This window comes from Aquarana catesbeiana, linkage group LG05 (genome assembly GCF_042186555.1).
Source record: "Aquarana catesbeiana isolate 2022-GZ linkage group LG05, ASM4218655v1, whole genome shotgun sequence".
In the NCBI taxonomy this organism is placed as follows: domain Eukaryota; kingdom Metazoa; phylum Chordata; class Amphibia; order Anura; family Ranidae; genus Aquarana; species Aquarana catesbeiana.
Window position 1 is genome coordinate 204,537,981 of NC_133328.1, and position 27,510 is coordinate 204,565,490.

Genomic DNA, 27,510 nt, shown 5'->3' on the forward strand with positions numbered 1-27,510 from the left:
TTTAATTTTTGTTTATCATCCTATGTTAATAAATTTTCATATTCTTGAATTGTCACTATTTTTGGGCACGTTGGTGACCTTTTACGTACCCTTAGTTAGGGTGCGTTTTTTTTGCTTGTTTTTTAATGGTTAGGACATTTGCCCATACTCTTTGTGAGGGTTTACATGTTTTTGTAGATATTGTGAACATCTCAGCTAAGCACACGTTTTTTGGGATATTTTAGTTTTTTTTCCCATATTTAAGATGGCGTCCTCGCGCTCGCAACTCAGAACGAGGCTTGGATGTCTATTTAATGGTGGTGGCTCACTGCGCTGCTCGTCCCCATTGAGAACGTCCTTTTGATGACGAAACGCGTCTGGGTACGCACGCAGCGACGCTACCACGTGACCAGGAAGTAGGACGAGCTTCGCTTCCATGCTTGTATGCCGGCCGGCGATATTTACTGATGCGATATTAACTGCTTTTATTATGTAAGTGCAATACTTTGTTTATTAAATTTTCTTTTAAAACGTACTTCACCATGGAGAGTTTATTATTCTATTCTGGGTGGTATACTGACGTTGTGGACTTCGTGTAATGAGGACTTATCAAGGTGCTTCTTGCCAGCTATATGTCAGCTCCCATCCTATTAAAAGCCTGTGTATCACCGTGAGTCGGTAAGCACAATCTACAGCCACGGTGGTGGGGTTTTTCACTTCCCTCCCCCCCTGTCTTTTGGTTGTTTATATGTGCACACCCGGGTGATTGGTATGTTCGTTTGTCCATGTCCAGTATTTAATATACTACACTATGGCCAGTCTTCTTTTTTCTTGTGTTTGCTTTTATCCTGTATCCATTGAGGGGATTTTGATCTAACCACGGACGGTGCTGATTGGTCTGATACCCCAGAGGCCCTGGCAAGGGTTTTTTGCCATCCGCACATTTCTTTGGAGATCTGGTAAGAGCAATCATAGCTCATTTGGATCAGCATTTTACATTTATACTGAATACCTACTACGTGGGAAATTTGGACTTTATTCATTTTTGATTTGTGTATTTTGACAATTTTATAATTTTTGTTTTGTGTGATAGATCACAATATTTATCCACCTCAAATGATTCATTATCTGCCTATCAATATGCTCACCTCTCCAGTACATTTCGATTAGTTCTATGCTACAACACTATGGACCTCTAGTGGCGAATTAGAAAAATGCAGCAGGTTCACATGTGCTTCTTCACCCTCCTAAAAAAGGGAAGGGAGGGGAGAGCAGATACTCTTGAAAGTTAAACCCTCTGCTATTATAAGATCTTTTTATTTTTCTAAGCTTTGCTTTGCTCTAATAAGACCTGAAAAGATGGGAGAAGTGGAAGTGGCTTCTTTTTTTTTTTTTTCCACTGCAGTTCTGGAGAAAATAACTTTGGGAGGAGGAGACTTTAATTGGAAATTGAACTGAAATTTAGTGATGTCGCCCTGGGATTAAAGGAATAGAGATGATGTAACTGTGTCTGCCAAGGAGAGAAAAAAAATGAATTATGCAGCCATCTAAAAAATAGAAGTGATGCACGTCACTTGTGGTACTGCTATAAAGGTAGTTGAACAATGTCCACTCTTCTCTGCAGTGGAGTCTGGGAAGCTGGAGGAAAGAAAGTTCTCAGCCTGTAATCTTTTACTGAGGGTTTAGCACAAGCAACTTTCTGGCATTGCTCTTATATGTTCTCATCAAGTTGCCTGTGAGTTACTCACTTCCACAATTAACCTGGCCAGACCTACATCTAAGAGCAGAAAAAAGAAATATTGCCTACAGCTAGAGTTTTCAGAGCAGTTAAGGCTGTTTTGCAACCATGCTGCTGGTTACAGCTGTGCTTTGTGCCCTGGTGATGGAGAGGGGAGTGCACCCAGCTCCCTGTGAAACTGTCAGGATCCCCATGTGTAAAGACATGCCTTGGAATATTACGAGAATGCCCAACCACCTGCACCACAGCACTCAGGAGAATGCTATATTGGCTATTGAACAATATCAGGAGCTAGTGGAGATCAACTGCAGCCCAGTACTTAATTTCTTCCTGTGCGCTATGTATGCACCTATCTGCACACTGGAATTCCTTCATGATCCAATTAAACCCTGTAAGTCTGTGTGCCAAAGAGCCAAGGATGGTTGTGAGCCTATCATGAAGAGGTACAACCACAGCTGGCCAGAGAACCTGGCATGTGACGACCTGCCAGTGTATGACCGAGGGGTGTGCATTGCACCCGAAGCCATTGTTACAGACATCCCTGAAGGTAACATTCCAATATAAAATGTTTTTGAACCAAACTCACTTAAATTTGAAATAATATGATGCTGATTTATAAAATGTTGGGAGAGGTGGTTGTGGTTTAGCATATTCAGGTAGGAATTAGGTTTAATTTGCTAACAGCTGGATTCTGATTGGATAATGCTGAAGGCATTTCCAGTTTTCTACCACCTTTTATTGATGTCTATATTTGTAGACTGTAATCTAGTTGGGGCGATGATTTAGCTAGTCCAGCAAAAAAAAACCAAACAAACAAAAAACGTTTTTGTTTTTTTCTTATAAATAATATTTGGTTAAACAAAAAATGAGATTTGAGAGGTTGGTGCAAGCAATTAGCTCCTATGGATCTCCCCCTAGATTTATAAGAGGTGCGTACCCAGTATTGGAGTATTGAACCTAGTCACAAATCCCACAAATAGATTGCAGTGGGAATTGCAAATAAGTATTGTGGTAATGCAGCAGAGCACTATCTGGTCTTTTCTTTTTTTTAAACAGACTGATAGTTATGTTTAAAGGAATTCCATACTAAGAAATACAATATACCTTACCTAGGTTACAATTGCTGATGGCCTTATGAAAATGCAACCCCTCTCCACCTTAAACAATAACCTCCTCCCCACCTCTTTACCCTAAACATTACCCCCCTCTCCACCTCTCCACCCTAAGCAATAACCTCTTCCCCACCTCTTCACCCTAAACATTAACCCCCCTCTCCACCCTAAACAATAACCCCTCCCCACCTCTCCACCCTAAACAATAACCCCTCCCCACCTCTCCACCCTAAACAATAACCTCCTCCCCACCTCTCCACCCTAAACAATAACCTCCTCCCCACATCTCCACCCTAAACAATAACCCCCTTCTCTGCCTCTCCACCCTAAACAATAACCTCCTCCCCACCTCTCCACCCTAAACAATAACCCCTCCCCACCTCTCCACCCTAAACAATAACCTCCTCCCCACCTCTCCACCCTAAACAATAACCTCCTCCCCACATCTCCACCCTAAACAATAACCTCCTCCCCACCTCTCCAGCCTAAACAATAACCTCCTCCCCACCTCTCCACCCTAAACAATAACCTCCTCCCCACATCTCCACCCTAAACAATAACCCCCCTCTCTGCCTCTCCACCCTAAACAATAACCTCCTCCCTGCCTCTCCACCTCAAACAATAACCTCATCCCCACCTCTTCACCTCTAAACATTATCCCCCATCCCCACCTCTCCACCCTAAACAATAACCCCTCCCCACCTCTCCACCCTAAACAATAACCTCCTCCCTACCTCTCCACCCTAAACAATAACCTCTTACCCACCTCTCCACCCTAAACAATAACTCCATCCCCACCTCTCCCCCCTAAACAATAACCTCCTTCCCTCCTCTACACCCTAAACATTGACCCCCCTCTCCACCCTAAACAATAACCTCCTCCATACCTCTCCACCCTAAACAATAACCTCTTACCCATCTCTCCACCCTAAACAATAACTCCCTCTCCACCTCTCCACCCTAAACAATAACCTCCTCCCCACCTCTTCACCCTAAACATTAACCCCCCCTCTCCACCCTAAACAATAACCCCTCCACCTTTCCACCCTAAACAATACCCTCCTCTCCACCCTAAACAATAATCACCCTCCCCACCTCTCCACCCTAAACATTATCCCCCCCTTCCCATCTCTCCACCCTAAACAATAACCTCCTCCCCACCTCTCCACCCTAAACAATAACCTCTTACCCACCTCTCCACCCTAAACAATAACTCCCTCCCCACCTCTCCACCCTAAACAATAACCCCCTCCCCTCCTCTCCACCCTAAACATTAACCTCCTCCCCACCTCTCCACCCTAAAAAATAACCTCCTTCCCATGTGTCCACCCTAAACAATTACTTCCTCCACACCTCTCCACCCTAAACAATTACCTCCTCCCCACCTCTCCACCCTAAACAATAACTCCCTATCCACCCTAAACAATAACCCTCCTCCCCACCCCTCCACGCTAAACAATAACCTCCTCCCTGCCTCTCCACCTCAAACAATAACCTCCTCCCCACCTCTCCACCCTAAACAATAACCTCCTCCCTGCCTCTCCACCCTAAACAATAACCCCTCCCCACCTCTCCACCCTAAACAATAACCTCCTCCCCACCTCTCCACCCTAAACAATAACCTCCTCCCCACATCTCCACCCTAAACAATAACCCCCCTCTGTGCCTCTCCACCCTAAACAATAACCACCTCCCTGCCTCTCCACCTCAAACAATAACCTCCTCTCCACCCTAAACAATAACCTCCTCCCTGCCTCTCCATCCTAAACAATAACCCCTCCCCTCCTCACCCTAAACAATAACCTCCTCCCCACCTCTCCACCCTAAACAGTAACCTCCTCCCCACCTCTCCACCCTAAACAGTAACCTCCTCCCCACATCTCCACCCTAAACAATAACCCCCCTCTGCCACTCCACCCTAAACAATAACCCCCCTCCCTGCCTCTCCACCTCAAACAATAACCTCCTCCCCACCTCTCCACCCTAAACAATAACCTCCTCCCCACCCTAAACAATAACCCTCCTCCCCACCTCTCCACCCTAAACAATAACCTCCTCCCCACCTTTCCACCCTAAACAATAACCTCCTCCCCACATCTCCACCCTAAACAAAACCCCCCTCTGCCACTCCACCCTAAACAATAACCCCCCTCCCTGCCTCTCCACCTCAAACAAAAACCTCCTCCCCACCTCTCCACCCTAAACAATAACCTCCTCCCCACCCTAAACAATAACCCTCCTCCCCACCTCTCCACCCTAAACAATAACCTCCTCCCCACCCTAAACAATAACCCTCCTCCCCACCTCTCCACCCTAAACAATAACCTCCTCCCTGCCTCTCCATCCTAAACAATAACCCCTCCCCACCTCTCCACCCTAAACAATAACTTCCTCCCCACCTCTCCACCCTAAACAATAAGCTCCTCCCCACATCTCCACCCTAAACAATAACCCCCCCTCTGCCACTCCACCCTAAACAATAACCCCCTCCCTGCCTCTCCACCTCAAACAAAAACCTCCTCCCCACCTCTCCACCCTAAACAATAACCTCCTCTCCACCCTAAACAATAACCTCCTCCCTGCCTCTCCATCCTAAACAATAACCCCTCCACACCTCTCCACCCTAAACAATAACCTCCTCCCCACCTCTCCACCCTAAACAATAACCTCCTCCCCACATCGCCACCCTAAACAATAACCCCCCTCTCTGCCTCTCCACCCTAAACAATAACCCCCCTCCCTGCCTCTCAACCCTAAACAATAACCCCCCTTCCTGCCTCTCCACCCTAAACAAATAAAACAATTAACCTCTGTGTTTAATGATGGGTTAGTATGAGGGAGGGGGTCCTGTGTACAATGGGGGGTAGTGTTGATGAAGGGGTCCTGTGTAGTGATGGGGAGAGGGATGGTGGTAAGAGGGATTAATTTGTTTAACCACGCCCCTTAAGCCCCTTCCACTGTTAAGAGTCTGGCCACACCCACTTTTTGGCGTGACGTGCCGCATGCTTACATCAGCCTCAAGCATCCCTCATTCTCAAGTTCTAAGTTGGGAGGTATGTACTCTGTCCTGTGATGGTAAGCTGTATACTCTGTCCTGTAATGCTGAGCTGTATACTCTGTCCTGTGATGCTGGGGCTGTATACTCTGTCCTGCGATGCTGAGCTGTATACTCTGTCCTGTAAAGCTGGGGCTGTATACTATGTCCTGTGATGCTGGGGCTGTATACTCTGTCCTGTGATGCTGAGCTGTATACTCTGTCCTGTGATGCTGAGCTGTATACTCCTGACACTATGGGTGAAAGCAAGTGGAATACAGGGAATGGAGTGTGTGGATCTATAAGGGGTGGGGCTTATGAGAAGTGCGAGGGATCAAAAAGGAGGGGCAGGGTCTGGTGCCCCCCATCCTAAAACTTCACTAGCCGCCACTGACCATGACAGGTTTGAATTCAGATCAGTGATGGCAGCCACCAAAGTTTTTGCATAACATTACCCCATTTTTTTAACCAGACTGATAGTTATGTTTAAAGGAACCCCACTATAAGAGATTTACATACTGTAGGTTACCATTGCTGACCACCTTATGAAAATTCAAGTTACCTGGCAGTCATTCTGATACAGGGTTGTAATACTCTAAATCACAAACCCAGAACAAGTATGCAGATCCTAACCTGTATATTTGTTCCAAGTTGGTGAAAATATTACAGCCAATTGGTCATCACCATGACAGGTTCGGATGGAGATCAGCAATGGCAGTCTCCAAAGTTTACACACATCACCCTATTTTTTTTAACCAGACTGAGAGTTATGTTTAAAGGAATCCCACCATAAAAATACATAGGTTAGCATTACTGACCTCCTTATGAAAATGCAAGTTTCCTGGTAGTCATTCTGATACAAGGTAGCAATACTCTAAATCACAAACCCAGAACAAGTATGCAGATCCTAACCTGTATACTGTATCTGTTTCGAATTAGTGAAAATATTAAAGCCAATTGGTCACCATGACAGGTTCAGATGGAGATCGGCAATGGCAGCCATCATAAAACATCACCCCACTGTGACCCTGTTACACCTTTTTAAGACCTTATGCACAATGGCCTTTGCCTTAAGAACATTAGCCATGCAGCATAGAATTAGGAATGTGCATCTGTGTGTGTTCCTAGTTCTTTGATTTACTGATACATTAGTCGTTGGGTTTTTTCCTCATGTTACTGACACATATTGAAGCTGCTAAATTTGGTCTGAGCATCTCGGCTTCACAATCTTCATTCATGGAAGGGTTAAACACTACTTTTCTGACAGTGAACTCATAGACCCTCTAATTAGCTATTTTCTTTCATTATCCTGGTACAGGGCTTGTGATCATTGAGGGATGCTTATGTTCCACTTGTTATTGCGTCAAAGTAATAATGATTGTCTGCAATTCCCTAGACAACATTCTGTAGTATATGTTATGAATGTTTAAAAAAATTCCACATTTTCTTTTTTGCTTGGCAGCTATGGTATGCAGTAAAATATATATTTTTAGATGAATGTCTTGCTTTCCTGCTTCACAGTGTACAGTATGTTTACCAGAGAGGGAGAGTCAAATATTAATTACACTAGGGCTGATTTTTTTAAACAGGTGCAAAAGCGGAACTGTTGCCCAAAGAAAGGAGATTGTTTCATTTTTAAGAAGAGCCCTGATTAGTTGCTAAGGACAACTGTTCCACTTTTTCTTCATAGAAATAAGAGAAAATGCAGTAAAGGAAACATTTGGTCTTGTGTAAATGTTACATCATTTAGTAATTAGCCCTTTAATCTAAGTAGGTCTTTATTAAAATAAAAAGCTGAGTCAAATTCACCAGAAATTTTTATCCTTATAAGTTCACTGTTGCAAAATTTAGAACGGCAACTTTTGTAAAGTTGCAAGTGTGTGATAATGAGAGGAAATGACTTTAGCACCTGTTTAAATAACTGGACAAGTTAAAAAGGAAATGGTTTGGGCCATGACTTTTATGTTTAGTTTGGACAGCCCATAGACCAACTAAGAACACACCATGTAATAGGTTCATTTATATAGTTATGCAACTTTATTAAAATAAAAGTGTTATTAAAACAATAATGTAATGCAGCCATCAAAAACACAAGTTCCTATGAAAGATTTATTTTAGACTTCTAAAAGTATTTATATTGCAGATGTGGAGAAATCGTCTTGTCCAGTTCAAGAGGTGTATTTAAAGACTCAAATTACTCCTGGTGTGTTTGGCATAGTGCAGTTATTTTCATTGGCAACTAATGTCTTGTTCTTTTTAGATATAAAGTGGATGGAGTTTACACAAGATGTCATAGTCCCAGAAAGACCAAGAATGATTCACTGCAAAAGTTTAAATATGGGTAAAGTCTGTATTTTCTTGTGATAACTCAAACAATACTAGTTATTGTAATTTGTACCACATGCAGACCTGTCAAACATACCTAACACAAACCAGTTTATATCTTTCATCATGTACCAGTCACCTTACCCTGCAGAAAATTTATTGATAGTAAATCACTATTTTGTTGCTTTAACCGCTTGCCGACCAGCCACCGCAGTTGTACTGCTGCAACATGGCTCGGCTGCGCAAATCGCCGTCATGTTATGTCGCTTCTCTGTTTATCCACTAGGGGCATGCACGTCGCGCCCACAATACGAGTGCCCGGTGGTCACGATCACCGCTGGGCTCCCGTGATCGCTCGGGGCACACGGAGAACCGGGGTCTGTATGTGTAAACACACAGTTTCCAGTTCCTGTGGGGGGAGAAGAGACAGATCGTCTGTTCCAGGGGTCTTCAAACTATGGCCCTCTAGTTGTTTAGGGACTACAATTCCCATCATGCCTAGTCATGTCTGTGAATGTCAGAGTTTTACAATGCCTCATGAGATGTGTAGTTCCGCAACAGCTGGAGGGCCGTAGTTTGAAGATCCCTGGTCTGTTTATACAGAGTATGAACAGCGATCTAGCTCTTCCCCTACACAGTCCACTCCCACTTCAGTTAGAACACACACTAGGGAACATAATTAACCCCTTGATCGCCCCCTAGTGTTAACCCCTTCCCTGCCAGTGACATTTTTACAGTAATCAATGCATTTTTATAGCACAGATTGCTTTATAAATGCCAATGGTCCCAAAAATGTGTCAAAATTGTCCGACGTGTCCGCCATAATGTCGTAGTCCTGATAAAAATCGCAGATCGCCGCCATTACTAGTACAAAAAAAATTAATAATAAAAATGCCATAAAACAATCCCCTATTTTGTAGACGCTATAACTTTTGCGCAAACCAATCAACATATGCTTATTGCGATTTTTTTTTACCAAAAATATGTAGAAGAATACATATCGGCCTAAACTGAGGAAAAAATAGTTTTTTTTATATATTTTTGGGGGATATTTATTATAGCAAACAGTAAAAAATGATGCATTTTTTCAAAATTGACGCTCCTTTTTTGTTTATAAAAAAATTAAAACCACAGAGGTGATCAAATACCACCAAAAGAAAGCTCTATTTGTGGGGAAAAAAAGGACGTCAATTTTGTTTGGGTGCAACGTCGCACGCACGACCGCACAATTGTCAAAGTGACGCAGTGCCGAATCACAAAAAGTGCTCTGGTCAGGAAGGGGGTAAAATCTTCCGGGGCTGAAGCAGTTAAAGAAGAACCCTGATCTGATGGAAAAGCAAAATGTTAAAAGTTGTTTAAACCTTTATGTATACCTAATACTATTATTATTATTATACAGGATTTATATAGTGCCCTCAGTCTGCACAGTGCTTTACAAAATAAGGGGAAACAGTACAGTTACAATTTAACTTGATGCAAGAGGGTTAGGAGGGCTCTGCTCAGGAGAGCTTACGATCCAAAGGGAAGGGCTGAGTGATACAAAGGCAATAACTGTGAGAAATGAGCTGATGGAGAGAGAAAAAGTCCAGTTCTTAGGTAGAGGTGGGATAGGCTTCCCCGAAGAGATGAGTTTTCAGGGATTGCCTTAAGGCAGACAGAAGGGGAGATAGATAGACAGATTGGGAAAATATGGGTGATAGCTTAATAATGGATAACTGTATATTTTTGAGGATTGTTACAAAGAAAAATGCTCTATGGGAAAAAAATGTAAAGCCTAGAACACCAAACAGAATCCTTGTGTCATTTTTAAATGTGTTTTGCAGAACTGACAGATACATTAGGATTGATTTCATAAGGAAAATAGGCTGTTTACTTTGCAAGGGAATGTCCACAGAGCTCAGTGAATTAAATTAAGTTCAATTTGCAAAGAATATCCAATCATGTGCAAGGAAAAGAAAACAGCATTTTTGCCTATACTCAATTGGATGATGGAAATCAGCAGAGCTTCCCCTCATTCAAGCCCTGGTGCAACTTACCATGCAATGTAAACAGTCTATTTGCTTTTAATAAATCAAGCCCATTATCCCTTGGACCTTTGGTATCACACCAGCGCTCACAAGGAGAGCTGATGGCCTTGACATATGAGCATGATTTTACTAAGAACTGAGAATATTTTATATTAGCCACCAAACAGATTTAAACTTAATCTAACATATACCACAATCAAACCTCAACGCTCACTCGTTCTCACATCCATTAGTGTGGCAATATTTCAGGCGATGCTGCTCTCCTTGAACATGGAAAGTCTAGAACACTATAGTGAGAAGAAAGGAGGGCGCAAACGCCTAGTGCATTTATTAAAAAGCCAAAAACATACTCACAAACAAGAGAAGAAATATAAGCCCATCAAAACACAACTCCAGTATGGTGGATACTCAGTGTCTGTAGTTGGAAAGCTGACGTATTTCAGGAGACAAGTCCACTACCTTAACTCTCTGAAACATGCACTAGTCACTCCCATACCTAAAAAGTCCTCCTTGGATACCCACCATTCCTAACAACCTATGACCCATCTCTTTGCTTCCCCTTTACCTCCTTGAACACCTGGTCTTTAACTGACTGACCTACCACCTCATTAAGAATAGCTGGATAGCCTATGTAAAGGTAATCCAACAAGGACAGAGTTGCAGTAATCAAGGCGAGAGATAACCAGGGAGTTAATTAGAAACTTTGTGGTGTCATTTGTTAAGCAGGGGTGTATTTCGGAGATGTGGCAGAGGTTGATTTGGACAGTGATTGGACGTGGGGCCAAAAGGAGAGTTTAGAGTCCATGATTACACCTAGTACCCTAGCATGAATACAATGTACCTCAAATGAGGAGAGGAACAGAGAGGGAGGTGAGTGAAGAAACTGAAAAGTCCTTTCTGGGGATAGAAGGATTTCAACTCCACCTCCCTTCTCTCCACTAGTTTTGGGAGAATCCAGAGAAGACCACCATGGGAGAGGGAATAGGAGAAGCAGAGCCGGTTTCTTAAATCCAGGTTTCAGTAAGAGCAAGTAAATTAAGTGATAAAAGGTAGTGATAAAAAGGTCATGGGGAGAGGTGAGTTTACTACAGAATGAGCAGGATGTGTGAGAAGAAAAGGCTAGTTTTGGGAAAAAGAGGAATAGAAACAAAATTGTATGGATTGCGACTACTGCCAGAAGGTTTGGGGTGATGGGTGTGTTGGCCACAGTTACATGATGGAGGCCCTGGGTTTGGGGATATATCTCCAGAACTTGGAAGAAACAGAGGAGTGAGGGATGTAATATTGGAGTGCAATTTCTATGAAGGAACATGCCTCAATGTCCTTGGGGTTTTATTAGTATGTGGGTTTTAAATTACCAGGAGTTGATGTGTGCAATAATAAAAGAGGACAGAAGTAAAGGTTATTTATATGGGGTTGAGAGGGGGTAAAGGAAAGAGAGTATAAGGAGAGAGGGCACAACCATGAGAAAGAGAGGTTGAGAGTGCATTTTACAGAGTGGAAGGAATAAGAAGAATACTGAGTAAGAGATGAAAAAGATGAATGTGGAAACAAGGTCACCTTTAGTCTGAATAAGTGTTTTGGAAAGCAGTTTGCCATAGATTTTCACTTTGTGCATTCGCTGAATTACAGAGTGGAAGTGCCTACTTAATCAAAGAAACCCACTTTATTGAAAGAAAACCAGCCTATGCCACCCTGCCATTTGCCCCCTGCACCACCATATAAAGGTTATCTAGCTTTATACTGTGATGGGTGGGGGTAGTATTTAGCAATTGGTCATTTAGGAGTTAATAAAAGACACATGGCTAGCAGAGCAATCATTTCCAAGCAGACTCAAACTACAAGAGGAGCAAGAGGGCATAGTTGTAAAGATTTGTTTCAGGTGGCTGTGAAAAGCAGCAGCATAGATGCATCAATTACCATATAACACAATGAGTGGCTATTCTTCCCAGTGCCAGATTATAGATTCTACACACATGTAGCTAGCCGCTACATTGCCTTGAAGTCTCGCCAGACAGCTGAAATATAGGCCCAAGACAGTGAGCCGACCCGCAGCAGCGGCCGCTACATACATTGCCTTGCAGAGAATGCTGCGCTGCATAGGCTCTGTACTAGTGTGCTGAGGCTGAGTGCACTCCTCCCCTTGACGTTCGGGGCAGCATGACCTCATCCAGAGGCCGACCCGAGAGGCTGGTGGGAAAGGAGAGTGGGCGGTGACGGCACCGCTGCAAGCAAGGAGGAGGAATCACCGTACAAGTACAAGAACAAGTAAACTCTGCCTCTGCATGGGGCTGGGGAAGTCAGGCAGATAAGTGCAGCTCAGTGTACTGGCTCTGGCTGAAGTGGGTTAACTGTTTGGGAGGGAGGGAAGGCGGGGGTCTGTCAATGCCTCCCAGGCCTATCACTACCAGTGCTCATTAGTGCAGCTCATCAGTGCCAGTGCCACCTATCAGTGCAGCTCATCAATACCACCTAACAGTGCCACCTATCAGTGCAGCTCATCAGTGCCACCTGTCAGTGCCAGTGTCACCTATCAGTGCCGCCTATCAGTGCCAGTGTCACCTATCAATGCAGCTCATCAGTACCACCTATCAGTGCCAGTGTCACCTATCAGTGCAGCTCATCAGTGCCACCTGTGTATGCCAGTGTCACCTATCAGTGCCAGTGTCACCTATTAGTGCAGGTCATCAGTGCCACCTGTCAGTGCCAGTGTCACCTATCAGTGCCACATATTAGTGCCAGCGTCACCTATCAGTGCTACATATCAGTGCAGCTCATCAGTGCCACCTGTCAGTACCAGTGTCACCTAGCAGTGCCACCTATCAGTGCCAGTGTCACCTATTAGTGCCACCTATCATTTCAGATCATCAGTGCCGCCTATCAGTGTTAGTGCTGCCTCATCAGTGCTGCCTAATCAGTGCCCATAAATGCCGGAAATCAGTGCCCATCAGTGCTGCCTATCAGTGCCCATCAGTGCTGCCCAGGGGCGTTGGTAGGTGGGAAAAAGACCAGGGGTTTGGCCCAAAGTTGGAGCCTGGCTCCTGGGGGGGTGTTGTGTGGTGGGGAAGCTCACTTGCTGGTTGATGCCTGGCTTACCAGTGCCCATCAATGCTGACCACTAAAAACTGACCTACATGACCCACACTGACCTACCTGACACACACTGAACATTACACTGACCTACCTGACACACACCGACAGGGCAGCCATCAGAAATTATGGGGCCCCTTACACAGCTTCAGGCCTGGGTCCCCCTGGGGCCTGAGCACCAACATTCCCCAGTGCCCACCTACTGGCCATCCCACTGAGTCCTTTGGTGCACCCATTTTCATTTTAACACTATCCCCACCTCTGACCCAGCACCATCTATCCCTCTTCACAATATATCCCCACCTGGGCCCAGCACCATCCATCCCTCTCCACAATATATCCCCACCTCCGCCCAGCACCATCCATCCCTCTTCAGAATATATCCCCACCTCCGCCCAGCACCATTCGTCCCTCTCCACAATATATCCCCACCTCCGCCCAGCACCATCTATCCCTCTCCATAATATATCCCCACCTCCGCCCAGCACCATCTATCCCTCTCCATAATATATTTCCATCTCCATCGAGCACCATCCATCCCTCTCCATCAAATATCCCCACCTCCGCCCAGAACCATCCATCCCTCTCCATCATATATCCCCACCTCCACCCAGCACCATCTATCCCTCTCCAGGATTCTGGCCGGGGATGGGGATATATTGTGGAGAGGGATGGATAGTGCTGGGCGTGGATGGGGGATACATTGTGAAGACTGGAGGGATGGATGGTGCTGGGTGGGGATGAAGATGATTGAGTTGCAGTATGAAAATGGATAAGGATGACTCTCCACAATGTAACTCATTTCCACCCAGAGTCATCCTCATCCATTTTCACACTGCAACTCAATCATGCCAGCTTGTCAGCCAAGGAGAAGGAGCTAAATAAAATCCAAATCAACTACAGCACAGGGGGCACAGCAGCACACACTAACTTTTTTTGACTTACCCTCCATGCTGCTTGTATTTATCTGCATGCACCTGATAGGGCTGGGTCCACATTCACCGCTGACCACACCCCCTGTCCATGTCCCGGCCAATCATATTGAAAACTAACCTCACAACAGCAGCAGCAGCCAGGGAAGGAAGAGCGAGTGCTGGCCGTGATCACCTGCTGGGGCGGGGGGGGGGGAGAGGGGATCCACTAGTCAGAAAGGCAGTGCAGGCTCGCTTGGGCTTGCTGTATTATATGATAATACTTTTTTCCTCTTCTCTATAGTGAGCGAGCGAACAAGGAGGGGGGGCTAGTGAAAGTGAGGTGAAGCATGCTCTTTCTCCCTCTCTATAGTGGGTGAAGGCTAGCGGCGACGCAGGTGACATTTATATTTCATGTGCTGCTGTAGGTGGAGCGGGCCCTGGCCAGGCGGGCCCCTTGGGACATTCGAGCCCCTTACATGGGTTCTGCCTGTACCCCCCTGATGGTGGCCCTGCACACGACCATTACACTGACCGACACTGACCTACCTGACACACACTGACCTACCTGACACACACTGATCATTACACTGACCCACACTGACCTACCTGACCCACACTGACCTACCTGACCCACACTAACCCACCTGATACACACTGACCTACCTGACCCACACTGAGCTACCTGACACACACTGACCATTACACTGATCTACCTGAAGCTCACTGACCTACCTGATGCTCACTGACCTACCTGACCCACACTGACCTACCTGACCATTACACTGACCTACCTGACCCACATTGATCTACCTGACCATTACACTGACCTACCTGACCCACACTGATGTACCTGACCCACACTGACCTACCTGACCATTACACTGACCTACCTGACCCACACTGACCTACCTGACCATTACACTGACCTACCTGATGCACACTGACCTACCTGACACATACTGGCCTACCTGACACACACTGACATACCTGACCATTACACGTATTTTCAGCTTCTTTAGTAAATCAGCCTGAGTGTGTTTTACATTTTTGCTAGTTGAGGTTTGCACTTTTGGGCATTTGAAAGTGTACCAGGGTTTTGCACTGAGCCCACAGCGGATTATTAATATTCCTGAAGAGAAAATGGGATTTTAGTACAGACCTTTGGAAAGCTAAAAAGCAGCTAAATTTTTTCCAGTTCATTGGTTTTCAACAGCCTGGATCTTTACAGAGAAACAAACTGACAGGGGTGTAAACAGATGGCAGTGTAAAGCTGGCCATACACCATACAATTTTCTTATTCAATTTTCTTTAGATTTACCTTCAACTATGTAGTGCAAGCGCCTGGCTGATTGCATACAAATTGAAAGTGTTTAGGTTTTACCTCATATTATATAGTTTTGGTAAATCTAAAGGAAAGTTGTACAAGAAAATTGTATAATGTATGGCCAGCCTAAATCAGTATATTTGATATCAAAGGAAGCTTGGATAATTATTTTTGAGGGTTGAAATAGAAGCTATAAAGTCTCTTCAGTATCTTTAGTAATTGTCTTGAGAGGTACATTGCTTTTTATTTGGAACATATACATTGTCTACTGTGATTGGATTATCTAAATAAGAGAATTAACATGAGAAAATAACTTATAGGGTCAGAGATAATGACTGTAACCTTTAAGGTGGTTATCTTACTTAACCACTTCAATACAGAGCATTTTCACCCCCTTCCTGCCCAGACCAGTTTTTAATTTTCAGTTTTAAATTTATGTCCTTTTTTTCCCACAAATAGAGCTTTCTTGTGGTGGTATTTGATCACCTCTGCGTTTTTTTTTTTTTTTTTGCGCTATAAACAGAAGAGCGTCAATTTTGAAAAAAACTCAATTTTTTTAACTTTTTGCTATAATAAATATCCCAATTTAAAGAAAAAACAAAACACATTTTTTCCTCACTTTAGGCCGATATGTAAGCAAAAGTTATAGCGTCTACAAAATACGGGATAGATTTATGGCATTTTTTTTTTTTTTTTTTTTACTAGTAATGGTGGCGATTTGTTTCGTGACTATGACATTGCGAAGGACATATAGGGCACTTTTGACACATTTTTGGGACCATTCACATTTATACAGCTATCACATTTATACAGTGTAGGGGTTAACATTAGGGGGTGATCGAGGGGTTAATTATGTTTCCTAGGGAGTGATTCTAACTGTAGGGGGCGGGGACTCACAAGGGGAGGAGACCGATCGTTGTTCCTCTGTACACGGAACACACCATTGGTCTCCTCTTACCTGACAGGACATGGATCTGTGTGTTTGCACACACAGATCCACGGTCCAGCCCGGTTAACGGACAATCGTTAAACACGCACCGGGTCCCGAGCAAAGCGGCACTCTCCCTAGACAGCCGGGAAGCCTAGGACCTCATATGACGCCCACCCAGGATGCGAGATCCCTCCTGCAGGCGTCGTATTACTATGGGCGGGTAGGGAAGTGGTTAATCAAGACCCCCACTCTAGCTCAGCTCTTTTCTTTGGGCCAGAGCCAAGATAGTGCTGGCCGTTTTTTTATGGCAAGGTAAATTACAATCTTTAGAAAGAGCCTTCTGTACAGAAACAGTGTCTGCCCCTATTTTTCATCAGTTTTAATATAATATATTTTTGTATGTAGTCTAAAATCCATTTTGCATTAACAAATAGCAACTTAACTTTAATTATGTAATGGATGGGGAAAGAGTAAGGAAGGTCACCTGCCATAAAAACTGCTCATTGACGTAATAGGTATTCATATGAAAAGCAAACTCGTGAAACTTACCAAAGCTAATTTAACAGTGTGCAATCTGCTAAATCCCTTAGGACAGTGGTCATCAACCCTGTCCTCAGGGCCCACTGACGGACCAAGTTTGCAAGATAACTGAAATACATCACAGGTGATATCATTTGCTGCTCAGTGATTGCAGTATTCTAGTCTGCATTTCCCAAAGGTAATACATAAAACCTGGCCTGTTAGTGGGCCCTGAGGACAGGGTCCACTAACAGGCCACTGCCTTAGCAGGTAGAAGCAGAGTAAAGTCAGACCTTACCTATGGTATTATTTTTCATACCTTGTGTTTGGAGGTAAGAGTTCCAGCATGAAAAGAGGCTTAGGGAAAATCAATTCATTCCTAGTAGGGTAGACCCTGAGAATCTAAGTTCAGTTTTCAGGTAGGGTTTCTGAACCACTGGTTTATCAGTCAGTTGGGTGGGAGGCATGAGAAAGATGAGGTAAAGGTTGGGAAGTAGAGAGAGAGGCTTTAAACCTAGCTGTTGGTGGAAAGTAGGTACAGTGGGGACGGAAAGTATTCAGACCCCCTTAAATTTTTCACTCTTTGTTATATTGCAGCCATTTGCTAAAATCATTTAAGCTAATTTCTTTCCTCATTAATGTACACACAGCACCCCATATTGACAGAAAAACACAGAATTGTTGACATTTTTGCAGATTTATTAAAAAAGAAAAAATGAAATATCACATGGTCCTAAGTATTCAGACCCTTTGCTCACTATTTAGTAGAAGCACCCTTTTGATCTAATACAGCCATGAGTCTTTTTGGGAAAGATGCAACAAGTTTTTCACACCTGGATTTTGGGATCCTCTGCCATTCCTCCTTGCAGATCCTCTCCAGTTCTGTCAGGTTGGATGGTAAACGTTGGTGGACAGCCATTTTTAGGTCTCTCCAGAGATGCTCCATTGGGTTTAAGTAAAGGGCTCTGGCTGGGCCATTCAAGAACAGTCACGGAGTTGTTGTGAAGCCACTCCTTCGTTATTTTAGCTGTGTGCTTAGGGTCATTGTCTTGTTGGAAGGTAAACCTTCGGCCCAGTCTGAGGTCCTAAGCACTCTGGAGAAGGTTTTCGTCCAGGATATCCCTGTACTTGGCCGCATTTATCTTTCCCTCGATTGCAACCAGTCGTCCTGTACCTGCAGCTCAAAAACACCCCCACAGCATGATGCTGCCACCACCATGCTTCACTGTTGGGACTGTATTGGACAGGTGATGAGCAGTGCCTGGTTTTCTCCACACATACCACTTAGAATTAAGGCCAAAAAGTTCTATCTTGGTCTCATCAGAACAGAGAATCTTATTTCTCACCATCTTGGAGTCCTTCAGGTGTTTTTTAGCAAACTTCATGCGGGCTTTCATGTGTCTTGCACTGAGGAGAGGCTGCCGTCGGGCCACCCTGCCATAAAGCCCTGACTGGTGGAGGGCTGCAGTGATGGTTGACTTTCTACAACTTTCTCCCATCTCCCGACTGCATCTCTGGAGCTCAGCCACAGTGATCTTTGGGTTCTTCTTTACCTCTCTCACCAAGGCTCTTCTCCCCCGATAGCTCAGTTTGGCCAGCTCTAGGAAGGGTTCTGGTCATCCAAAATGTCTTCTATTTAAGGATTATGGATGCTACTGTGCTCTTAGGAACCTTAAGTGCAGCAGAAAATGCAGCAGTGCAGCAGAAAATGTTTGTAACCTTGGCCAGATCTGTGCCTTGCCACAATTCTGTCTCTGAGCTCTTCAGGCAATTCCTTTGACCTCATGATTCTCATTTGCTCTGACATGCACTGTGAGCTGTAAGGTCTCATATAGACAGGCGTGTGGCTTTCCTAATCATGTCCAATCAGTATAATCAAACACAGCTGGACTCAAATGAAGGTGTAGAACCATTTCAAGGATGATCAGAAGAAATGGACAGCACCTGAGTTAAATATATGAGTGTCACAGCAAAGGGTCTGAATACTTAGGACCATGTGATATTTCAGCTTTTCTTTTTTAATAAATCTGCAAAAATGTCAACAATTCTGTGTTTTTCTGTCAATATGGGGTGCTGTGTGTACATTAATGAGGAAAAAAAGTTAACTTAAATGATTTTAGCAAATGGCTGCAATATAACAAAGAGTGAAAAATTTAAGGTGGGCTGAATACTTTCCGTCCCCACTGTACTTTGTGCAGAGCCTCTAAGACAAGGTACCGGCCCGCGGACCGGTTGCAAACTGCCTGCAGGACTGGTCCACCAGGATCAGGGCTGGACTGACCTACTGGGATACCGGGAAATTTTCTGGTAGGCCGCCTGCCCTGGGGCCGCTTTAAGCTGTGGCTGCAGCGACAGGGCCGATCCTGGGCAGGTGCACAGAGTGCACTGCACCCAGGCACTGCAAGCTGAGGCAGAGAGGGGGGGCGCCAAAGTGCCAGAGTGCTCCTCTCCCTCCTCCTCTCCTTGTGTACGTCACACACAGCGGTGATCTTCCGCTGTGTCACAGAGCTTGGGTCTGAAATGTTCGACGGCGCTGTAAAAAAGTCCTGTCTCCTAGACCGTCTCCTGTGATAGGCGGCACAGTGATCCAATATCAGGAAATTGAATCAGTGTGATATGTATCATAGGATTAAGTCTAGGAGGTGGGACTTTGTTACAGTGGCCACCTGGGTAATTCAAATCCAAGCTCCGTGACACAGTGGGAGATTGCCACTCTGGGTGATCCAGGCACTGGTAGGCTGCATTTGATGGGCACTGATTTTTTCCGACGGATGTTGGCTCAAACTTGTCTTGCATACACACGGTCACACAAATCTTGTCGGAAATTCCAAACGTCAAGAACGTGGTGACGTACAACACGTACGACAAGCCGAGAAAAAGGAAGTTCAATAGCCAGTGCGGCGAATTTCCGACGTCAAGCTCCCATCGAACATTTTCAGTTGGAAAATCCGACCGTGTGTACGGTGCATTAGTGTTAAATTCAAGTCCTGAAAAGTAATAGTAAACAATCTGTTTGAAAATTACAAAAAACGTCCTTCGAAAGTAAATAAAACAAAGTTACTGGTGCCTTATTCCTCTCAGTGCTTTTAGAAGATATCTTATGGTGCAGGTGCTTAACTCTATGCTCTTATTATATAAATGCACTTACCAGAGGGCTCTCCCCTCTAGGGGGTGTTGCGCCTTCACAGCCACAATGCTGTATACTGGAGCAGACCTCCGGTGGTAATAATCCTTGTCAGCCCCTTCTCCTCATGATTGCACAGTATATACAAAGAGAAAATGACACCCTGTAGTGCAATATCATTTGACTCAGTTTATTTTTCCATAAACATATAGATGTGCACTTACATTGGTAAATAAATTGATTGGCAGTGAAAAAAACGGGAAGTCCATGATTCCCATGAGTTGCACAGACCACACAGGAAGTAACGCAATGACGCTGTGTCTCCTCCCTACATGTTTTGTCATCAAGCTTAGGCGGCTCCCAATAAAGTTTTCCAAATCCTCCTGCACATGTATTTCACCCCCCCCCCAATATATTGCTGCTCATCTTCAACCAGGTTATGTTGAATAAAAGGATCATCGTGTTTTCTTCCAGTTGATCTCTGTACACCCCCATTCCCCTATCTTTTAGGTCCTTCAATGCTTAGGTAAAAATATTCTGTAAATTATTCTGTGTAGAAATTTGGTGTTAGGAGGGAACTAACTCTGGGAAATTCTAAAACAAATAACAGATTTCATATGGTCATTGCTCAGATGTAGGTTTTTTTTCTCGAGAAGGCTTTAGAAAGCAGAACTTCAATAACTAAAGACCTCCACACCTTTCTCGGTGAGCGCACCTACTCATAAGGTCTATCCCCCCAAAAACATAGGCTATGCAAACAGTGAGTAGAACTGAGTGGCAATCATGTGATATTCTTAGGCACCTGGACACCTTAAAAGAAATATTCTAGACATCAGGAATTAAACAGTTCCTGTGTATATCGATTTTTAGTGTGTATAGAGCTTTTTTTCTCTCCTCGTTTTTTCCATCTTCTCCATTACTTTCTATTTGTTCTTTTCTTTATCATAGTAAACCTATTTAGAAAAGTAAGCTTTCTTTACTTACCTTTCCAGCAGCTCGTATGTTGAAAAGTCCCCAATATAAACAAATAATTAAAGTAGCCAGCAACAGAGAAAAAGCATGCCAAGTCTGTGAATCATTGTATCACTTATATAAAACTAATACATACGTGAAATACATGTTAAAGCAGCAAAAATAAATACATACAAATTCAAACTTTTAACACATGTGTCATTACCAAGTTCTAGAAAAAAACATAGAATGCATCTTTATTTTTAAGGAGGGAGTTTGATTAGGTTAGATATAAACCTATTTTCTTCTAATGACGTCTTTCCCTAAAAATGCACCATGCTACAGGCAATCAGAATTTGTTTTTGTTCTACACCAAGACAGACTATAGTAGCAACATGTCCACCATTGTGAAGACACATACAGAAAGAAGACTTTTGGGTAAAGGAGAGGGTTACCTGATTATCTTTAACAAAGTTAGTAGAAAATAAGTTTGGGTGGAAATCTTTAAGTGGAACAAACATCAGAAATACAGTGTGTTTCACATCAAGTGCACACATGCTAAGTAATATATAGTATACAGTAAGTGTAACTTTTACTACTTGTTCATACTAAGGTGGAGCTGATTCTTCATGTTGTCCCCAGAGCAGTCTCTATAATGAGCAAGAATAAAAGTGTAAGGTGGGGCAGAATGTCCCCATCCCAACACTTATGGGATCATGGCAGACAATATAAATTACCTGATAGGTTAAAATAAAATTGCAAATACTTAACTGAAATCAACCAATCAAAAGTTGTCATTTACAAGTCAAGTTAGGCTATATAAGAATAGAAGGCATCATTAACGGGCAGAGGAGAGAAAAAAAAACGTTATTTTAACTTGGCATCTTGCTAGTATCGTCATGGAGTCCTTACTTCACTTGATGATGGATCGCGCTGCCTCTGCTGGTGGAGATGAATGGATTCGCCGCTGCTTATCTATTCTGTTGCCGCTGCCATCGTTGGATTCCCAGGGACTAGCTGCCGGTTTTACCGACGTTCTGACCGTGGATTCCGGGGATGGTATTGCCTCTGGATCTGGTCCCCCTTGCCATTCTTTGTCTGCCCCTTCCGCTTCTTATTCCGGATCTCTGACCCGGGAATGTTTTTCCTTTGCAGGTCCGCCTTCTGACCTCAACGCTTCGGGCCTGACTGCTGACTGCGTCATAGCTCCGCCTGCTGAGAGGTTTGATGGACAAGGCGATGACTCGGTTAGGCCTGGAAGGAGGTTGCATAGGAATTTGGTTCGAATCCCCAGCGCGTCCAGTGCCTGGGGACAGAGGAATGAAAAAGAAAAAGGGTAATAATACTAAATGTATTGGTTCTAATAATTTCTTAATTAATGCTGATAATTCTAGTAATGTATTGGATTCTGCTCGGAATGATTTTCAATCTATTGAGTCTGTTGTGTTACCTGTTTCTGCTGATGCTGTTGTTTCGGACTTAAATAATCTTGGTGATGCTGCGGATGTGATGGCATTGCGTCCTCCGTTACCTGATAAACCTAAGAATGCATCCATCCCTGCTGCCTTTACCGGGCATGGTGAGTCTAATAATATTGCTCAATTGAAAACTATTTTTTCATCTTTTAAAAATTTGATAGATAATTTTGATGTTAATGCTAATGTACTTGATGATTCTAATGCTTTAAATGCAGGTGTTGCACGTGCATGGTTGAATTCGCCTTCTGCTAGTCCTTTAATACCGATGCAGTCCGCAGCGACTATCTGTGTTGAACCTCCTATCCCGCCTCATTCTTCGGTTGTTCCAGATAATTGTCTTCGTGAAGTTATGACGTGCGAATTGTCCCCCTTGGGTTTTCATTTGAATATTGCTGTGAAAGAAAAAATTTGGCGTGGTGACTACATCGAGTTATTGTCTCTTCTACCTTTGAGTAGGGATTTTAAATTTGATAAATCTAACGATAAATTTGAGGATGATAAGCGTAAATCTCCTCCTTGATCGTTTAACAATTGGTTGCAAGCCTTTTGTATTTTTGCTGGTGTGCTGGGGGAAAAAAGACCGGATTTGTGTTGCGGTTTGTTTCAGCACGTTGAGATAATTCTTGAGGCTTACAAAAAATTTCCTGGGTTGTCATGGTTTGTGTATGATGAGTCTTTTCGTCAGAAGTTATCTGTACATCGATCAATGAAGTGGGGAGTTAAAGATGTGGGTCTCTGGCTGAACCTTTTGGTTCCACAACGGCAATTTGTTAGGCCTCAATTTTTGGTACAGCACTCTTTTCGTCGTGGAGTTTGTTTCCACTTTAACGATGGGCAGTGTAAATGGCCTACCACGTGTAAGTACAAACACGAATCTAATTTTTGTGCTGGTAATCATCCGGTGTCTCGTTGTTTTAAGAAATCTTATGCTATTGTAGCCCCTGCGAAAGAGCCATTTCTCAAAAGCAACCACTCCGGTGATTCTCAAAAATATGTTACCATGGCTTCTTCGTTACCCAGATCGTCGGAGAGCTAAAATCTTATATGATGGTTTTTTATTTGGATTTCTGTTGCCTGAGTTTCAAGGCCGGGGATGTGTTGTTTTTGATAATTTAAAATCTGTTCATCTGCATTCCGATATTGTTCGCTCCAGGTTGTTAAAGGAGCTTGCTGAAGGTAGAATTGCTGGCCCATTTTCGATTGCTCCCTTTCCGAATTTTCATGTATCCTCTTTAGGAATTGTTCCTAAGAAGGATTTGAATTCTTTTCGACTTATTCACCATTTGTCGTACCCATATGGGCTTTCATTGAATGATGACATGGATCCTAGCTTTTGTTCAGTTCATTATGCGTCGTTTGATGACGCGTTGTCTATCATTAGGGGTGTTGGTGATTCTGCGCTGTTGGCTAAAGCGGATATCAAGTCTGCATTTCGCCTCCTTCTGATACACCCTTCGGCGTTTAATTCTTTGGGTTTTAGATTTGAGGACCAATTTTACTTTGATCGCTGCCTCCCTATGGGGTGTTATTATTTTGAGTTGTTTTCTTCCTTTATCGATTGGGTGATTCGTCAACGTACTGGCCTGGATTCGGTTTTGCATTATCTTGACGATTTTTTTGTTTGTTGGTAGGGCTGGGACTCCTGATTGTTTATTTTTGTTCACTGAGTTTCGTATTCTTTGCAGGGAATTTGGTGTACCTTTGGCTGAAGAAAAATCTGTTTATCCAACTTCATGTTTGGATTTTTTAGGTATTCAGATTGATACAGTTGCCATGGAATTTCGGCTTCCCGTTGACAAAGTCTTGCGCATTCAGGCGTTGTTAGTTTTTGTTATGTCTCGGAGGAAGGTTCGCTTGAAATTCTTGCAATCATTGTTGGGTTTGCTTGCGTTTGCTTCCCGGATTATGCCTATGGGTAGAGTTTTTACTAAACGTCTTTATCGGGCAATTTCAGGTATTACTTATCAGTCTCATTTTGTTCGTATTACGTCTGCTCTAGTGGCAGACCTCAGGGTATGGCTTGATTTTTTACGTACGTTCAATGGTTGTTCACTGTGGCAATTTTCATTTTTGCCGGCATCTGCTTTAAAATTTTTTACTGATGCTGCGGGGTCATGTGGTTATGAGTCCTGGAAGTCTAAGGGTCTGACTAATAATATTGTATTATTGGAATTGTTTCCCATTTTAGTGGCTCTTGATCTTTGGGGTTCTCAGTTGATTAATAGACGCATATTGATTCATTCTGATAATAAAGGGGTGGTTTATGCTATCAACTGTTTGTCTTCAAAATCATTACCTGTTATATCTATTTTACGTGAAATTGTGTTTAGATGTTTGACTTTTAATATTTGGTTGCAAGCTACCTATATTGCTGGTGTTGAGAATGTTATCGCTGATTGTTTATCCCGTTCACAGATACCGGAATTTCGGAGATTGGTGCCGAATGCAGATCCTGTCGGTCTGGTTTGTCCTCCTCATTTATGGTCGATGGTATGAATCCCGTTTTTTCGTCTATTAGGAATTCCATTGCTCCTTCTACTTGGTCTTCCTACTGTACGGCATGGAATTCATGGCGTTCCTTTTTGGCCTCCTCTCATTGCTCTTCTCATTGTTTTTCGGAGAAGTTGGTGCTGTTCTTTGAGTTCTTTAATGTCAGCTTCTTATTCTTATTCTTACATTGTTAAGACATTGGCTGGAGTATGCTTTTTTAGACGTTTGCATGGGGAGTCTTCCTGTATGCAATTTTTTACAGTGAAATGTGCTTTGAAGGGTTATCGAAAGCGTCATATGTGTGCTGATTCCAGATTGCCGATCACATCGGATCTGTTATTTAGGATTGGTAATTCAACCAACGATGTCTGTTTATCGACTTTTGAAGCCTTATTGTTTAAAGTGGCTTTTTATTTATGTTTTTTTCGGGGCCTTTAGGATTTCTGAGTTGTTGCCGGCTAAGTCTATGGTTGGCTCTGGTATTTTATTCCAGGATGTTTATATAGCATCTGGTTCTCTTTCAATATTTTTGAGACAAAGCAAAACTGATAGGTTGGGGAAGGGTTGTTGGATCACATTGCAATCTGCTGCTGGTAATGTGTTTTGTATTGTTGAATTGGTTTGTCAATATTTACTGTTACATCCAGCTGGTTCTTCTTATTTGCTAGTCCATGCCGACGGGAAGCCTTTGACTGTATATCAATTCAAGGCAGTGTTGAAGAAATGTCTTTTTAAATTGAATTTAGGTCATCTGCATATCACTTCTCACTCTTTTCGTGTTGGTGCAGCCACTGAAGCAGCTAAGTATGGTTTCAATGATATGATTAAACATGTTGGTAGATGGAATTCTAAATGCTTTTGTTCCTATGTTTGTCCTAATGTTTCTTTTGATTTCAGGTCACATTCATAATGTTTGGATAGTCGGCCACTCCTTTGTTTTTTGGGCCAAGCATAGAGCAGATCGGAGGAACTATGGCTCTAATCTCAATTTGGAATTTGACGCCTTTAAAGTGCTTTGGTTTGGACGTAAAGGAATGCTGTGGAGAATGTTTCGTGATTCTTTGTCTTCTTTGCATGAGAAGTGGCCATTGCCTCGTGTTATTATTTTGCATTTGTCTGGCAATGACATTGGTAAATGTAACACGTTGCAATTGCTTGCTCATATGAAATTGGATCTACAATGTTTACATGCTGTATTGCCTCAAACCATTCTAGTTTTTTCAGAAATAATTCCTCGTAAGGCTTGGCTTATTTCTTCTGAGTTTCATTACTTTGAAAAAATTTACAAGCGTGTCGAAAGAGCGATGGCCAAATTTATGCCTTCTGTAGCTGGATTCTCTTTCCGGCATATTGATTTAGAGGGGGGTTTGGCAGGCTTCTATAGGGAGGATAATGTCCATTTGTCTGACATTGCTCTGGACATTTTCAATCTTGATATGCAGACCTGTGTTGAATTGGCTGTCGCCCGTGGGGTGTGCCAGGCTCTTTAATTTGCGCCTGGAGTGTGGGATGTTGTTTTTTAATAGTACTGTATTAGCTTGAGCTTGTGTATAGCTGAGCTATATATATATATATCTATTAGTACTTCTATGAAAATGATTTAAAGTGGTTATTAATAAATTGATTATTAAAAGATTGATTATTTATAACTGTTATTAAAAAATATATTATATATACCTATAATAAATGGGTCACGGCCTATTAAACCACAGGTGCTGCATTAGTGTGTTTATTATATTAATTGTTCTGTCTATGATCCCATAAAAGTGTAAGGTGGGGCAGAATGTCCCCATCCCAACACTTATGGGATCATGGCAGACAATATAAATTACCTGATAGGTTAAAATAAAATTGCAAATACTTAACTGATTGGCAGTTTTAAATCAACCAATCAAAAGTTGTCATTTACAAGTCAGGCTAGGCTATATAAGAATAGAAGGCATCATTAACGGGCAGAGGAGAGAAAAAAAATACGTTATTTTAATTTGCCCGCCCTACCCTCCCGAATTTTCTTTGTCGTGGCCCTGTTATGAGGTATTTTAAATCCCTCTCCTCGAGAGGGAATGTTTTTTATCATATTTTGGATTGGTGTGTGTATTGGGATGTTGTTTTTTAATAGTACTGTATTAGCTTGAGCTTGTGTATAGCTGAGCTATATATATATATCTATTAGTACTTCTATGAAAATGATTCAAAGTGGTTATTAATAAATTGATTATTAAAAGATTGATTATTTATAACTGTTATTAAAAAATATATTATATATACCTATAATAAATGGGTCACAGCCTATTAAACCACAGGTGCTGCAGTATTGTGTTTATTATATTAATTGTTCTGTCTATGATCCCATGCACAGCATACTAGCACATTATGGAAGACCTACCCCCTAGTGTGCCCTCCTCCAGCGATGTGCATGCGCACAGGAGTTACATTACTCCCGGGAATTATATCACTCACAGTTGCTGGGATTG

General features: G+C 43.0%; 1 protein-coding gene across 3 annotated transcripts in view; it reads left to right on the forward strand.

The window, feature by feature from the left end:
• The first annotated feature begins 1,216 nt into the window (after positions 1–1,216).
• The window catches only part of SFRP4 (secreted frizzled related protein 4), a 117,623-nt gene continuing 91,329 nt past the window's right edge, over positions 1,217–27,510 (forward strand). Inside the window, exons 1-3 of one of the 3 annotated variants that reach the window (XM_073630497.1) lie at positions 1,217–2,264; positions 8,124–8,204; positions 25,934–27,174. In XM_073630497.1, coding sequence (XP_073486598.1) covers positions 1,826–2,264; positions 8,124–8,204; positions 25,934–26,526 — 1,113 coding nt within the window. In that variant the 5' untranslated portion in view covers positions 1,217–1,825 and the 3' untranslated portion in view covers positions 26,527–27,174. Of the gene's footprint in view, positions 2,265–8,123; positions 8,205–25,933; positions 27,175–27,510 lie in introns of those variants that run through there. The other 2 variants (XM_073630499.1, XM_073630498.1) reach the window with 2 other exon arrangements.